Here is a 17,830-nt window from a genome sequence, read left to right on the forward strand (position 1 = left end):
CAGAAACAATCTCGTCGACTAAGAAGTCTCGACCTACATGATAGGTATGATTTGGAAGAATCACAACTCTTGGGTCAAACGGAAGACCGCATGTCAACCTAAAAGTAAATGGGGTTAAGGGGTTAAGGATCTCCAACTGGTTAGCTTAGCTTTATTGGCCAAATATATATTGAAATTTATTAAATGTGCTTATGGTTTTTGATGTGATATATTGGTAGCTAGATACAATGCTTCAATTGTTTCTTCTCTTAGGTGGTGAGGGAGGATTATGGGCTTCCAATCAGTTTCTAGTTGGTGGGAAGGCGTGTTCTTGGGTCTAAAGAGGATGACCTCTCTGATAGGTTTGTAGATGCTATCTTAAAAAAAGTGGATCATGCCACTAAACTTCTATCTTTAAAGATCCTTGGGCTAAACCTGTTTCCCATACGAATAAGTTCCCTAGGCTGTTTACCATCTCTAATTAATCTGATGGATTGTTGGAAGAGATTAGTCGGTGGATAGATGGGAACCTAACCTAGCTAGGATTCGAGGTGGAGAAGACCCTTCTTTCTCCACGATCACCTTTGTAGATAATAATGTCTTTGTGTTTGGAGGCTTTTATATATATATATATATATATATATATATATATATATATATATATATATATATATATATATATATATATATATAGAGAGAGAGAGAGAGAGAGAGAGAGAGAGAGAGAGAGAGAGAGAGAGAGAAGAGTTATATTTACTCCAAGAGTAAGTGTAAAAGACTTACTCCAAATTTTAGCCATTGATTTTTGATCTTACCGAGCAGATCAGATGGTCAGCAACGATGAAGACTTGAATTCTTGAGCGGTTGAGAGGGAAAAAATGGTTGTACCTGCAAGACACTCCGATGCCAAAGTAAGTGTTTGGACAACAAGGTACAACAATGTGAGAGATTTTGGGTAAGAAAGAGGTTACCTTGCCCCCAGGGTTTAGAGGCCTATTTATAGGATTATTCCATGCGAGAACGGCTCCACTTTACCAGGCGCTAGGCTAGGTAATATGCAAGCTGGCCGCTACCGAGTACGAGGCTGTTGCGTGCTCGGCTACATCTAGCGTTTGCCCGGAGGGAGAGGCTGTCGTGCGCGCGACCAAGGTGCCTTCGGCCGGAGGTTGGATTGGCCCAATTGAGGTAATTGGGCCGGTCCAAAACAATTTTCATTAATCTAACGGTTTTAATTGATCATTTAATCTAATTATTTTTGGAAACATTTTTCTATATAAAAAATTAATTAAAACCGTTAGATTAATGATAATTAATGGTTAAGATTTGGAGTAACTTGGATCCATTCAAAAGATGATATATTCTATTCTTTTTCCTCTCACATGGTTGAGAATCCGACCCTTCTCCTCATATGGATTAGTTGGACTCCTTCTAAGATTGATGTCTTTTCCTGTCAATTTTTGCAAGATAGATTTCCCTCTAGAGAAAACCTAATTAAACGAGTGGTGATTGCATATCTAGATGGGATCTCGCGTCCCTTGTGTAAGGATTCAGTTGACTAGGTGTCTCATCTTTTTGTCACTTGTGAGTTAGCTCTTCATTGAGGTATAAAATTTTTCGGTGGTCACTTTCTCCAACAGGCTTAGGCTTCAGTTTGGTGATCAGTTTGACAGATCTTGTGCTATCTGAAAACCATAAAATTACAATTAAGTCAAATACTACTAATTAAAAAAATGAATTTAATGTTAATAACAAATTATTTTGTGGACAAAGAATAATTGGCCGGTAATGAACATGGAAGAAAAAAAAAGGAATCATATCTTCTAACAATTATAAATCAATTGTGCATTTCATTACATTTGTTGGATAACAATTAATAATCTATTACACATTATTTAATAACTTTTTCTAAAAATTATTAACCTTGAAACTATTTCTACCGTTCATTAGCAACATCTAAAATTGAAGTCAAAACAAAGCTCTTGCAGAAAAGCTAATCCTACACAGAAATTATCGACAGGAAATCATTTAGCTATTATAATCAATATTTGACACATTCAAAGTATGAAGAGCTTTGACAACATGGTGACTAGTGAGATCATAGTTTTGAGCATGTAGTAGTTGAGCAACAGTTAGTTGATAAGCTCTCTCTGAAGGATGAGCAGCATCCCAGAAAAAGTAAGCTGCAGTACTTGGACATTGGTAAGTAAACATGTTGCATGATGCTCCCATTTCAAATGTTCCAGTTCCACAACACCCATTCACCACATTTTCGAACCCTGACGCGGAAGGATTCATTATGATATTAAGCATAGGACTATAAACATCAACAAACTTAACATCATAATCTGGAAGAGAGGCCTTGAGATTTGAAACCCCGGTCGATAACATGCCATTGAATGTTTGTGCCAAAAGATTCTCAAAATCTAGGCATGCACTTATTGGTCCTCCAAATATAGACCTAGCTGAAGGTAAACACCCCAATGGTATTGTACTTAGAACCCATACATGTCGTGCTCCAAGTTGATATAGACTCTGTCAAAGTAGTAGTTAGGATTTTGATATTATAATCTCAAGAGAAAGAGTTGATGAAATTTTGAAAGATGCATCCATACGAACCTTGAGGAAATTTTGACTTGAATCAACTAACATATCGGCATATACATTGAAAAGCAAAGCTCTCCTAATGGTATAAGAATAAGCAAATGCAACATCATTGTTTCCGGCCGATATTATAAACAAAGCGTTTGATATGATTTCGGCTGCTTTTTCTGTTCCAACAGCTGCTCTCAGTTTTTCTATGCATTGTTTGAACAGGTCCAGTTGAGCTCCCATTGTTAAAACTCCTCCCTACAACACAAAAATATTCATTATAAATGGAATGACCTGACACAAAAATTGTTTGCACCAAGCAGAGTCTTGAGAAGAGCACTCTTTCAGAACCCAAGCCTTCACCACTAGGCCAACCTCTGAGGGGTCAATAACGTGTGTATGTGTACGTGTACATGCATAAGTATTACTATATTAGTACCTGGGAGTTTGCAGTCAAATCGTCTAACCCTGAACCGCCTGATGCAAAGCACACTCCACTAGGAAGATCTTGAGCAGTTAATTGTGGGTCTAGGTATGCCGGTAACGTGTCTTTCACTCCTAGAGCCGCCGCTATACACAAATTGATCACATTAAATCTATTAGTATATACGCAGAGAATAATCTGTCGAACCAAGGAGAACTATAATAGACAGTAAAATTCTTCCTCTAACAGATTTAACTGCTGTATTAGTTATATAATAACATGAAATGAGAATGAATTATTAATGCTTGTGAATGTGAAGACTTACTTATCACATCTGATAGAACTTTGCCGTTACCGAATCTTCCGGTAGCAGCTCCTCCATAGAAATCCCTTCCATAGGGAGGAAAGTTACACTTAGAAGCAGTTGCAAGATTGTTATTATTTCCAGTATCAAAGATTGAATCACCAAATGCAAACACTGCAGGATATACTGCATTGGCATATGCTACAGTTGCAGTATTGGATACTCTGCCAAATAAAATTAGAAAAATTGTCACTAACCTCATCCACATTAACTTCTTCATTCTACTATTACTTTCTGATTTTCTTGCAATACTGTCAACCACAGTAAAATATTTATAGATACTAAAATCTATGTTCAAATATTTTTCTTGTTTTAATTTTTAGAAAACTAATTAATATTTTATAACTGTCTTTGACGAGTTTTTAACTATATATTTGAAGTTATAATGCTAAGCATAAATACACGTAATACTAATTTAATTCTTATCCACCTTTATAGTTTAAAAAATCAGTTACCAGAATAATAAAGAAAGAAAAACAGTAGAATATTTTTTATTAGTTTTTAATACTTACTTCAATTGATATTTAATTTAATTAATGAATTATGTATTTTTAAAAAATTAAAACTTTTTAATCAAGCTAATTAATGATTTCAAGCCTGCAAGATGTGCTTTAATTTTTCAATTTTGTTTTATATATCAATAAATATTTCTTTTATCAAAATAAAAAAAAAATAATTTTTAAAAGAAAAATGCTAACGGGTGCTCTACAGAAATGCTAAAGATTATAGATTATAAAAAATAGTTTATATTCTTATGTATATAAATTTTAGGTGCTAAATTTTTTTTCATCTAAGATTCTAAACCATTCTATGTTTCTTAAACATTCATGGATGATTGTCATTCAAAGCACAACTTTAAAAGACAAAATTTCAGGTTTTCTGAAGCAACAATTGATTGCTCCTATACAACAATCGATTGATGTAATTTCTATTTGTGAAAAAATGGATTTTATAGAGCAACAATCAACTGACCGACTGTCCCATTCAATCTTTTGACATAATGCAAAATTTGATATTTTTTAAACTTTGGAAGTGGATCAATCGATTGACATCTCCATCTTTTTTGAAAAATCTGAAACAATGTATTACCTCTTCATTGCACATGTTCATGAAACCTTTTCACATATCACTACTATTAATCATCAGCACTTTTCAAGCACGGCTACATATCACTACGGTTATTTAGACGGCCGTAGTAATATGGTGTTGCCAAAGGTATATTTAATAGTAGTAAGAACTCTGCTCTGGCCTTGATCTCCTCATTTGAGGATGCTTTATTTTGCGCCAGGTACTCGTTAAGGTGCCCAACCTTTAGGTCATTCTGGATGGCCCTTACAAATATTTTTTGGGTTGGAATTGGATGAATGACCTCGATGGATTTTTCATTAAACTGAGTCATATACTTTTGCAATGACTTGAAATGACCTTGGTGAACATTAAAATGACTCGTGGTGGATACCTTCCTATGTTAACTGACTAAAATTGGATGAATCATCTTCGTTAGGTACTGGTAACTTGTTATTTAAAATCTTGACATGCTCATATACCATCTGAGGGCCGCTTCTTTCAACATCTCCACCGTTCACTTGAACTTAAATGAATCAGTTATCCCTATGATAACTATTTGTATGTTGATAGCAATGATATATATGCTCCTGTAGATCACTCTTGCCAATAGATGTTGGGGGGGGGTTGAAATTGTCAGAGATTTGAGCATTCTAAATCTTTTCCGCTAAAGGTTGAAGGTTCATAGGGTCTTCATGTTTTTCACATACTGGTTGACATTGATATTGTTGCAAAACATGTATGTTGTCTTGTAAGGTACCATTCTGGCGATACAAAGCATCTTTGCTATTGAGGCTCGATTGTCGTTGTTGTAGCTGCTGGTGGTCGCCTTTACCTTTGTGGGATGTGTTAGCCAGTATTTTTGACACCACATTGTTGTTGGAAAAATGGAGCATCTGGAGAAGATTGGAAGTTTTCGACAGATTGTTATAATTGAGGAAAGCCCGTCGAAGTCACCTTTTGATAAGGGAAGTTGTTAGACAAAGACTTAGAAATATTTTCTATGTTTGGTATCTGGTTTGACAGAAAGGAGCATTCGACAGGGAAGTTTGAACGAAGAGTTAACTATTTTCTGCCTTGTTCCGTTGTGTTAAGGGACGCGTGGAGCCTCAGGGTGGAAGAAGAGCATGCCGAACACAATGTGACATGCCTTAATAGAGAGACCGTTGAGAGCGGTTACTTCGAATTAGTATATATTTAAAAATCTTAGCGTTTAGGATTCGTGTGTTCATTTGTGTACAAAATCTCACTAAATCACTCAAAGTATCTACGTATTGAGAAAAGAATCATCTGAGAATGTACGTGTGAAAACACCATTTTTTATATCTTTTTTATATCTTTTTTACAGTTTTATACAGTTTACCATTTCCAGAATTTTATGTTCTTGTCATTTACTTTCTTGCAATTTACCTTTTAACTGTCTTTACGCCATTTATTTTACAAATTACGACATCATTTCAAAGAATCTATCTAGATTAAACTAACTCTTAAACAAGAACATGATATGCGTCAAAGTGTTCTTCAATTTAAACGATAATATTTAAAAGATAAAACACATGTCCTAGGATCAATCTAATCGATCATGTGAGTAACCAACAACCTTTTTGCTTTTGGAAGACTAACGCTTGTTTACCAATTTTTACGGTAAACATGATGATTAGGGGTTGATGTTTAGATATGATTGTGTGGCTCGGGCTAGGTTTATTGGGTTAAATGTACACATAAGGTACACTAATTGATAACTACCAGTGCGGAGTCAGAGTCGCAATAGTAAGTCTAAGTCATATGAAAAAAGGTTTTTCAATTTCTCATTTGAAGGTATCCCTTATATAGCAGTTCCGACCTGTTCCATATTTAAGACCTTTAAAGACCACTTAATAGCCATCAAACTCATTCCTCTCTTGTCTGGTTCAGACCCATTATGATTATTAATTCACTTTGAATGTATTGTCTAATGCTTCCTAATTCGAATGTTCCTTTGGTGTTTGCTCTGGACCGACCTAATCGATTTGACTCCTTTATTTCCTTATCTCAAAGAACCCGACCCAATCGCTTTAGGAAGGAGACATGAATAGACAATCTCCATAGACAAAAAATTTGAGAGGGTAAGTATTCAAAACACCACCAGTATTTATCCTCAAAGATAGGTAGAGTAACATAAAAATTGTCATACATCCGACATATATCCCATTTATGTTATGAAAAAAATGCTAAAGAAACTCTTTAAATACTTAAAAGACTCTATTGTAAACTAAAATGTTTATTTTTAGAATTAAATCTTTATTTGAAATTTTAAACAATGTCTTCGTTAGCAATACTCTTTTTTTTCACCGCCTATTTAATTTGGTTCGGGGTCAATTCTAGCAATTGGACCAATTAATGGTTGGTTCAATACTCTTATTTCAATACATCTTTAACTATATGGACATATATTATTCCAAAAATTGACAAAGTATTACATCTATCCCAAACAACAAATATAATGATTGTGTTATAGTATGTTACATGCCCCGTTGAAGGAAGCACTATGCCTTAAGTTTTCATGACTGTTGGTCTTGTTTTCCAACCACAAAGAATAGGTCTGTGCATGCATGGTTTGACTTATAACTTATAAGGTTAGATCCAATTTAGTTGTTCCCATTCCCAAAGTGGTTCAGATTCATCAACCCCATTCTTTGCTACATCATTCCACTTTGTACCACTTGACCCTCCCATAAAAACATCATCATGATCTCTTCCTACTCCTTTCGAATGGAAAGTTGCATGCAGATTTGATTCATCAATCTCTGGTACCATTTGTTGAGCACTTGTTGAAGCAGTATGATCAAGCTGTAACTCCACTCTTGGTCTCTCTAATGGTCGACGATCGAATGAACAAAAGCTTCCCGATATCACATAAATTCGACACAAGCTGAATTCGTGTCGCAACTATATACATACATAGATACAAACATACCAAAATTAAGTAATGATCAATTCAAAATATAGTATTCGAATTTATAACCAAGGTTTATAATATTGTGATCATGTTAATGATTAACGTACCTTAGGAGGATTTGTGTTAGATGAATCAAAGTGTTCAATGGCCTTATATTCATGCATCTTCCATTTAGTTTTCCTTCCATAAGGAGCTTTCCCTTGGTAAAACACCATGGTTTTCTTTATCCCAATCACTTTATTGTTCGAATTGTAAACATAGCTAGGAGAGCCAGTAGCTTTCCAGTACCCACAAGATGTTGTCCTATTAGGTCTTCCTCCTCTCATCTCTCTTTCTTGTCTTGGCGAAAAGAAAAACCATTGCTCCGTTTCTCCACGACACCGTTCCCCTGCAAATGCTGATTACAATTTACAATTTACAACAAAACAAACTCAGTTTTTGATGAAAATATCATGGTTGGTTTCTATGAAGAAATGAATGAGTTAGTTAGTGTTACTTGGAAGAGTCCATGGCTCTTTGCCATTGATATCAATGACAGGGATGACTCTATTGATTTCATCTTGCTTTTTTCCTTCTAGCTGGTTGTGTAGATAGAAACCAAGTAACTCTTCTTCCGTTGGATAGAAACGAAAACCAGGTTGTGGTTCTTCCATATTAATGGTTTATGGTAGATTTTCTGTTGTTGTTGTTGTATATAGTTACCGTTTGTACATTTCGAATAATGAGGTAGGGTAATACTATATATGAAAGATGTGATAAGAGAGATTTTCTCTCTCTTTCTCTATCTATCTACGAGTAAAATGGGAAAGGACAATGAGAGGTGGGATCGATTAGGAGCTTCCACGCGGTTACGGAGAAAGAATACGTCTTTATGTTTTGCCCCCCAAAAGGTGTTCAATCGTTTTATCTATTATATATGACATCATCCTTTGTTGAACAAGTCGTGTTTTTTCTAGTTTATGTTTTAAGAGATTTGCTATGTAAAACACAAACCATATATATATATATATATATATATATATATATATATATATATATATATATATATATATATATATATATATATATATATATATATATATATATATATATATATATATATATATATATATAGTGTGTTAGGAGGGTAAGTATTTGTGTTTCTATAGTTTTTTTTAAAGGAAAATAATAATTATATATTGATTAAAAGATGAAAATATAGGAATGAGTCTAACATTGTACATGTGCACAAAAATGGTATAAAAAGCAAGCAATACTTAAAAATCTAAAAAAGAAAAAACAAAATTAAACAAACAAATATAATGACAAAAAGAAATAAAATCATCCAAAAGCAAAAACGCCATCAAAACTTTACCATAATGAAGAATAAATTAGATTTCGGGTTAATAGAACTATTAACACCGGATTAAAGAAAGGAGCATAAACTCACAAATGACAATAAATTTCAATATACTATTCGATAAAGCGAAGACAAACCCGACCCAAGGACGAGGCAAGTAAGACCTCATATTTTTTGTGCTATATAGAAGCCTCTAAAATTATTAAAGATTAGAATGCACAAAAAGCTTAATGTTTATAACATGCGGAATATAACGTAGTTGGAATAGTAGTATTCTATTTACATAGCAAAGGTTCGATTTAGGGATGGCAACGGGTGCCCGCGGGTGCGGGTTTCATACTACCCAAACCCGAACCCGAAATTACCACCCAAACCCAAACCCAAAAGCTATTCGGGTGATAAAATAACACCCACGCCCATACCCGTTGGGTTCGGGTTTTTTCACCCAAACTCGTATCCGCAACAAAATACATAAAATATATTTTTCCTACAATTTTCTTACAACTTTCCACAAATATATATATATATATATATATATATATATATATATATATATATATATATATATATATATTATATATATAATATATATATATATATTATATATATAATATATATATATATATTATATATATAATATATATATATATATATATATATATATATATATATATATATATATATATATATATATATATATATATATATATAATCGGGTGTGATTTCGGGTTTCGGGCGTGGGTTTCACACTACCCAAACCCGCACCCGAAATATCGGGTGGCACCCGAACCCAAACCCAAACCCAGTCAACTCGGGTTTTCACCCGTTAACTCGGGTTCGGGTGCGGGCGGGCCCCGCGGGTTTGGATCTCTTTGCCATCCCTAGTTCGATTCTTCATTTTGATAGTATGTTGGAGTCTTATTTTTTCATTTTCTTTAATCATCAATTATTGTGATGATTGATAAAAATCATTATAAAATATTTATCATTAATAAAATATTTATCATTCAATAAATTTAATGAAACTGATTATTGATCTAACTATATATTTATCATAATAAATATTTATTTAATACAAAAATTAATGTTAAATAGATATAGTTATGTTTTATTTTTATTTGAAAAAATCATGTGTAATTTTGATTTTAAATACCTTACCTATTTTTATGTTTAATTTTTATTTTGATTTTATAATATTTTGAGATTTAATTAAAAAAATAATCATTTAAAAACTTTATTGGTAGTTTTTTATTTTAAAATAAAAATTATAAGAATATTTTTTTATTTAAAAAAAATTAATTTTGTCTTAGGCCTCCAAATTGGTTGGACCGGTCCTGTGCGAAGAAAATGGTTCTAAAGTTATTTTGTGAAAGTGCGAAAGTTCTTGGGGTATGTTGCATGATGTGTGGTTTAGTGACTTGTTTTATTATGTGCTATATTGTTTATAAATCTGTTTCTTTGAATGATCAACTTAGGAATAGATAACAACTTATTGTTGTGATAGATTCAACAAGTGGAATTCATAATAAAAATGGTTGAAACTAGTAGGATAGAGATATTCACTCACTTAGCTCACTTAGATATAATGAGTTGAAATTGTTAGGGATTTCAGGATAAATACAAAAGTATGCTAGGGTTATAAGTGAGGCTTGGCGATTTGTTCCCTTGCTCTTATACACCACAAGATCACTCTGACCTCGCTTGTCACTACAAAACACATCGTAACACATATTTATTTTTGTGATATTAATGGATCATACCTCAACTCAGTCACTTTTGATATTTTTTCCACTCCTGTTTGCACTGTTTTAAGACGTGTTTTACTTGACACTGAACTTGATACCATCAACTATTATTTCTCTCCTTGCTCATGCTTAATTTCAAGGATAGTTAATTACAAAATTAATCTAAGTAACAATATCAGTCCCTATGGATATGCTACTCTTATTTTTATCACTTGCTGCAATCAAATATACATATATACTTGCATGTGACACAAATAATCGAGCAACAAGTTCATATCAAAGGCTACACACGAAGTGGCTGAAAAGATTGTAAGGAGATACTTTTTTCAAAATCACTTATTTTAGTTAATTCAATTTGGTAAAGATGAACTTTTATATGTGTTGTAGGATGTACTAGTTGAACAAGCCAAAGTTGGTATCTTCGTTCCACAAGATCTTCATGACATATTGGTAGAAGCGATTGGAACTGAGGAGCATGTTGGGCGTGTATGTGGCCTTGGAAGAGGCGTCATCTTGAAGTTATTTTCTGATCATCGCAACCAATTAATGAAGTAAATTGTAAGAAAAAAATTGAATTGATAGTTACTGAAAATACGGGGAAGGTAATATAACATGAGTGGGAGAAGTGGACTCAGAAGGCGATGTAGAAGTGGACCCAGGAGAAACGTGAGAGGGTGCATTTGGAGGAGCGGGAGAAAATGTTGCAGGAGCGGAAGGGATGTTGCAAGAGGTGCATGAGAGGGTCCAGGAGGAGCGAGAGAGATTGGTTGAGGTTGATCAAGAGAAGTGTATCCACGATGTGATTGAGGTATAAGTATAAGTTAAAAAATTCGTGTTGCAAGTTATTGTTATTGTTTGTGTATTTTAATTTTTGTATTGTATTTGATTTATGATGCAAAAATTGAAATCAATGGGTGTACTCAACCAGGGATGTTCGCGGTGCGGTTTGGGCGGTTTTGACGAAAAAAATCATCCGAACTGCAAGAGAAAAAATTGTGCGGTTTGGTTTGGTTTGGTTGGCTTTTAAAAAAAATCCGAACCAAACCAAACCAAACCAAACCAAACCAAACCAAACTAATGCGGTTTGGTTCGGTTCGGTTTTTTACAAATATTTTATTGAGCCATACATACACATATAGATGATAACATAATTTTGTATTTAGACATTCATACAACATCAAATAACAACAAAACTCGTCATATTTTAACAACAATTTTCCATTTAATATGTAAAACTTAAATTAGAAAAAAGTGGAATATTAAACATAAAATAATAGCATAAAAACAATATAAAAATTATTATAATAAAAAAAAATAGAAGAGACGAGAGATTAGTAAAGGTGAAAAAGAAAAAAAAAAGTTAAGAGATTAGAGAAGAAGATATGCGATAAAAACGAAACTGAAATACGAAACATTTACATAAAAATGAGAAGGTGAAAAAGAAAAAATATAAGAGAGTTGAGATTATAGAAGACGAGGGAAGATGTATGTGACAAAGAAGGTGCGATAATGTTATTAGAGATTTGAGAAGATCGGGACTGAAATTATATATGTAAGGATGAGAAAATTGTTCGTAATCATAAGGCTAAGGTATAATAGGTTTAAGTTTGTAGTCGTGAAAATAACCCGACAATTTTGAATGTGAATACTATGTTATGAGAGATATGTTAAATATTGTCTCTGGAGGCATTACCAATCTATAGATTAAGGTATTAACTTTATTCATATACATGTAATTTATGTATATTTGTTAAGTTAATGTTGGTGTTGTTAGCTTATCATAATTTACATTTTGTTTAAATTATAGAGGTTTAGCGACAAAATACCATTCATACAAGAAGATGTAGATGACATTCAATCATGTTTGATCGGTGTTTTCCTATCTTATTATGAATCTAGAAAATAGTAGTTATTCTTGGTTATTGAAAGCATTGTATAGAGATTTTGTCATTATATGTGCAAAAATAAGTATAAGTTCAAATATTTATAGGTTCTTTTGATAGATGTTTTGTGTATCCCAAATATCATTATTAGTATTGTCAGTATTGTACATTTTGGTTTTGTTAACAATATAAATGTGATATTCTGTGTTATGTTTTGTAAAAAAATGATACAAGTCAGTTAAAATGAGATTTAAAACAAACAATAAATGGTAAAAAAAAAGGGTTATACCCCTCGGTTATTAACAAAAACCGACGTAAATACTGACATTTTTCCTTGGTCAACATTAACAAAAACTGAGAGATATAAAAAAATGTTGTTGTTGGGGATCGAATTAGTGATCAAAGTGTATGGTGGTAAATTTTCATGCCACCCTTCATTATCTCGCTTGTCTAACCGAGATAAATTCCTCTTCGCACCCGATATAAAATGGGTTTGTTTGTAGTAGTGCACATCTGCTATTTCAAAATAATTTGGAGGGCAGTGGAGAATTGGTTATGGGAGATTAATGTGAACGTAGCTAGTTGGAACAACTTCAACATATCGGTAAAAACTAGGACAAAATGATATGATATTTAGAGATAATGTTATTAGAGATTTGAGAAGATCGGGACTGAAATTATATATGTAAGGATGAGAAAATTGTTCGTAATCATAAGGCTAAGGTATAATAGGTTTAAGTTTGGGTTGGATGTGAGTTAAGTAAAATTTAGGTTGTAACATAATGCGGTTTGGTTCGATTTACAAAATACAAACTGCAAACCGAACCGAACCGTGCGATTTTGTTAAAAGATGACCCAAACTAATCCAAACCAAATGCGGTTTTTTGCGGTTTCGATTTGGTTTGGTTTGGTTTGCGGTTTTCTATTGGGTTGGTTTGGTTTTGAACACCCCTATACTCAACAACCTAATTCTAGATCAGTTTTACATACATGAGAAAGTAGTTGAGAAAGTTGTTATGGATGGTGCAAATACGAAAGATAGTTGTTATGTCTCACATCACAATATTGAGACCACACCACCTCAACTAGATAACACTCAGAGACTATCAAGGATGCTAGAGGAGATTCCAGAACTCTGCGAGTTTAAATTAAAACATGAACAACAACAATCTTTTATACTTCATTAGAGTTGTCTTGTGGAGTTTTTAAAGACAGGTGATTGGTAGGACATACCCATACTACAGTTGTGGTGCTCGTAAATATTATTTTTATGACGATTTCAATTTATATTCATTGCTCTCATACTTTAACAAAAAGATATGACTTTTGCATTAACTTTTAATTAGGTCCATGCATGAGATGTGAGTCGAAATGAAATTGAAAAAAAATTGTTTCTTAGATCCATTGAACATTCAATTTGAAGGTAATGCAACAACACTATCAAGATGTACATACAAAATAAGTTGGTTAGTGAGAATATAGAATTTTACAAGGAACCTTTTCATTTATAAATCACTTTTGTACACATTATAAATTATTATGAATGTTTATGTATATAAATCATTGACAAATAATTATTTTATGTTCGAAGCAAAATGTTGCAGATACGTTATGCTTGTTACACTATAAACTTAATGGAAATATGCAAAATAATTATTTGTAATACTAAAATTTTACCTTTAGTTTTGAATAGTTTTTATTCATGTTTAACTTTTAGCGTCACATAGAGCTATGGGGAGATTCAATTTTGCAAAATATTTAAAATACTTGGTAAAAAGCCAAAGTTCATCTTCTCAAATGTAAATATTACTTGTGCTTTTTGACATTCTTTACTCGTTGTTTTACTTGTGCTTTTTGACATTCTTTTATTCTCGTTGTTTTACTTGTGTGTATTGATTAATAACTATATGAAAATTATTTGTAGTCGTGAGAATAACCCGACAATTTTGAATGTGAATACTATGTTATGAGAGATATGTTAAATATTGTCTACGGAGGCATTACCAATCTATAGATTAAGGTATTAACTTTATTCATATACATGTAATTTATGTATATTTGTTAAGTTAATGTTGGTGTTGTTATCTTATCATAATTTACATTTTGTTTAAATTATAGAGGTTTAGCGACAAAAATACCATTCATACAAGAAGATGTAGATGACATTCGATCATGTTTGGTCGGTGTTTTCCTATCTTATTATGAATCTAGAAAATAGTAGTTATTCTTGGCTATTGTAAGCATTGTATAGAGATTTTGTCATTATATGTGCAAATAAGTATAAGTTCAACTATTTATAGGTTCTTTTGATAGATGTTTTGTGTATCCCAAATGTCATTATAAGTATTGTCAGTATTGTACATTTTGGTTTTGTTAACAATATAAATGTGATATTCTGTGTTATGTTTTGTAAAAAAACGATACAAGTCAGTTAAAATGAGATTTAAAACAAACAATAAATGGCAAAAAAAAAGGGTTATACCCCTCGGTTATTAACAAAAACCGACGTAAATACTGACATTTTTCCTCGGTCAACATTAACAAAAACTGAGAGATATAAAAAATGTTGTTGTTGGGGATCGAATTAGTGATCAAAGTGTATGGTGGTAAATTTTCATGCCACCCTTCATTATCTCGCTTGTCTAACCGAGATAAATTCCTCTTCGCACCCGATATAAAATGGGTTTGTTTGTAGTAGTGCACATCTGCTATTTCAAAATAATTTGGAGGGCAATGGAGAATTGGTTATGGGAGATTAATGTGAACGTAGCTAGTTGGAACAACTTCAACATATCGGTAAAAACTAGGACAGAATGAGGGGTTCAAAAAAGAAAGAAATGGAAGATGAAGATGAATATGTAACTGACGAGTTGGACAGCTCAGGCCCTGACTTATCAAATGAGGACAAAGTTCACAAGTTTGAAAAGTTCAAAAAGGAGCATTTCAACAAGAATTTTAAATTTGAGTGGGGTATGGAATTTAATTGTCTTGATGAGTTTAGAGAAGCTATACGTGAGTGGTCAGTATTAAATGGTAGGGAAATAAAGTTTGTGAAAAACGAGAGCTACAGGGTTAGGGTGGAATGTAGGGCCAAGTGTGGGTTTTTAATACTTTGTTCAAAGGTGGGCCACAAATATACTTTTGCTATAAAAACAATATTTGATAAGCACACATGTGCTAGGGTTCTAGACAAAAAATCTGCAAGCTCAAGGTGGGTGGCTAAGGCTGTCGTAAAAAATTAATTATCTAAATCAGTAACAACTTAAAATTGTGTCATGATTAGGGGTGTTTACGGTGCGCTTTGAGCGGTTTTGACGTTAAAAATCATCCGAATCGTGAGAGTTAAAAACGTGCGGTTCGATTGGCTTTCAAAAATAAAATCGAACCAAACCAAACTAATGCGGTTTGAGTTGGTTCGATTGGTTCATTTTTTACAAAAAAATTATTAAGCCATACATATGCACAGGGTGTTCAAAACCGAACCAACCCAATAGAAAACTGCAAAACCAAATCAAATCAAATCGAAACTGCAAAAAACAGCATTTTGGTTCGGACGTGTTTGTGTCATTTTCTAGTAGAACCGCGCGGTTCGGTTCAGTTTGCGTTTTGTATTTTGCAAACCAAATCAAACCGCATTATGTTACAAAATTTTACTAACCAATATATATTTCTTTAATTTTTTAGAAAAATCAAGTAGTATTATGTGTATATCTTATTATATTATTATTCATTTATAAATACTATTTTAACAAAATATATTTTATTGTGTTCTTTGTATAATATTTATTTACGAATATAATTTCATGTATATCATTATTCAAACCTAAGATAAAATTGTAAGAGCATTTTTATGTATCAAATTATAAATTTATTTTTAAATTATAATTTTTTTTGTTAATGTATGAACGATTAAACACAAAATTATATTTTCCTCTTAACGACCGCAAGTTTTTTTCTTTCGTGATTCGGATGATTTTTAACATCAAAACCGCCCAAACTGCATCGCGAACCCCCTAGAGGAAAATATAATTTTGTGTTTAATTGTTCATACATTACCATAAAAAAATTTATATTTGTCAAAATAAGTTTATAATTTGATATATAAAAATACTCTTACAATTTTATCTTAGATCTAAAGAATGATATACATAAAATTGTATTCGTAAATAAATATTATATAAAGAATACGATAAAATATATTTTGTCAAAATCGTATTTATAAATAAATAATATTTTATTTTTTAATGATATATAAATTAAAATAAATATTATACAAAAAATATGATAAAATATACATATATACTATATATATATATATATATATATATATATATATATATATATATATATATATATATATATATATATATATATATATATATATATATATATATATATATATATATAGTATAAAACATATATATATATATATATATATATATATATATATATATATATATATATATATATGTTTTATACAAATATATATATATATATATATATATATATATATATATATATATATATATATTTGTATAAAACATATATATATATATATATATATATATATATATATATATATATATATATATATATGTTTTATACAAATATATATATATATATATATATATATATATATATATATATATATATATATATATATATATATATATATATATATATATATATATATATATATATATATATATATATAATTTTACATATTTGCAAGGGCTATATTTTGTTTTACATGTATTATGTATATACTTTTAAATAATAATTTATTATTTTAATAATATAAGAAAAGTGGATAGGATGAGATATCCCGTCTAAATTAAATATTTGTGTTTTAAGCTGTTTATAAAAAATTAATTAGACTCTGTTTGGTAAGACATGTTTTCGAGCTTATAGCTTATGTCTTATAAGCTCATATGATAATTTAGACCCGTTTGGTAACGGTCTTTTCATCACGAGCTTATAGCTTATTTTACTAGCTTATAGCTTATTTTTCAGACGCTATTTCAAATAGCGTTTTACCTTATGTCTTATAGCTTATTATTTTTTTCTTCCTTTTTTATCCTTATTATTTTAATTAAAATCTATTTTTAACCTTTATAATTTATTTTAATTTAAAATAAAATAATTATATATTAAATGTCTTTTATGTCATTTTACATTTATAAGTTAATTGAACCGCTAATTTTACCAAACACTTCAATTAGCTTATAAGCTATCAGTCTCAACCATCCACTATAAGCTATAAGCCATCAGTCACCAGCCATCAGTCATAAGCTATAAGCTATCAGTTAGCTTATCAGTCAACCGCTATTTTTACCAAACAGACCCTTAGGCTCTATTTGATAAGACATGTTTTCGACAGGGGCAAAGAGCCATTAATTGAACCAGTTCAAGTACCTGTTGAAGTCACTGTTGAAGATCCTTCGAGGCAAGAAATGGAGGAGATATTGAAAATCATCTGCAAAAGTGATTACAATATTGTCGAA

The 17,830-nt window shown here is 31.4% G+C and overlaps 2 protein-coding genes across 2 annotated transcripts; both read right to left on the minus strand.

The window, feature by feature from the left end:
• Positions 1 to 2,004: 2,004 nt before the first annotated feature.
• Positions 2,005 to 3,576, minus strand: LOC131651049 (GDSL esterase/lipase At1g23500-like). The gene is made up of 4 exons (XM_058920729.1): positions 3,318 to 3,576; positions 3,008 to 3,138; positions 2,596 to 2,826; positions 2,005 to 2,511 (listed from the first exon to the last, which is right to left on the minus strand). The coding sequence occupies exons 1-4, from the start codon at positions 3,574 to 3,576 to the stop codon at positions 2,005 to 2,007; spliced, it is 1,128 nt and encodes a 375-aa protein (XP_058776712.1).
• Positions 3,577 to 6,917: 3,341 nt separating this feature from the next.
• Positions 6,918 to 8,042, minus strand: LOC131647886 (NAC domain-containing protein 90). Its single transcript, XM_058917702.1, has 3 exons — positions 7,856 to 8,042; positions 7,467 to 7,756; positions 6,918 to 7,349 (listed from the first exon to the last, which is right to left on the minus strand). Exons 1-3 carry the CDS (start codon positions 8,010 to 8,012, stop codon positions 7,038 to 7,040), a joined length of 759 nt encoding a protein of 252 aa, XP_058773685.1. The 5' UTR covers positions 8,013 to 8,042; the 3' UTR covers positions 6,918 to 7,037.
• Between the last annotated feature and the right edge of the window lie 9,788 nt (positions 8,043 to 17,830).

This window comes from Vicia villosa, linkage group LG2, assembly GCF_029867415.1.
Source record: "Vicia villosa cultivar HV-30 ecotype Madison, WI linkage group LG2, Vvil1.0, whole genome shotgun sequence".
In the NCBI taxonomy this organism is placed as follows: domain Eukaryota; kingdom Viridiplantae; phylum Streptophyta; class Magnoliopsida; order Fabales; family Fabaceae; genus Vicia; species Vicia villosa.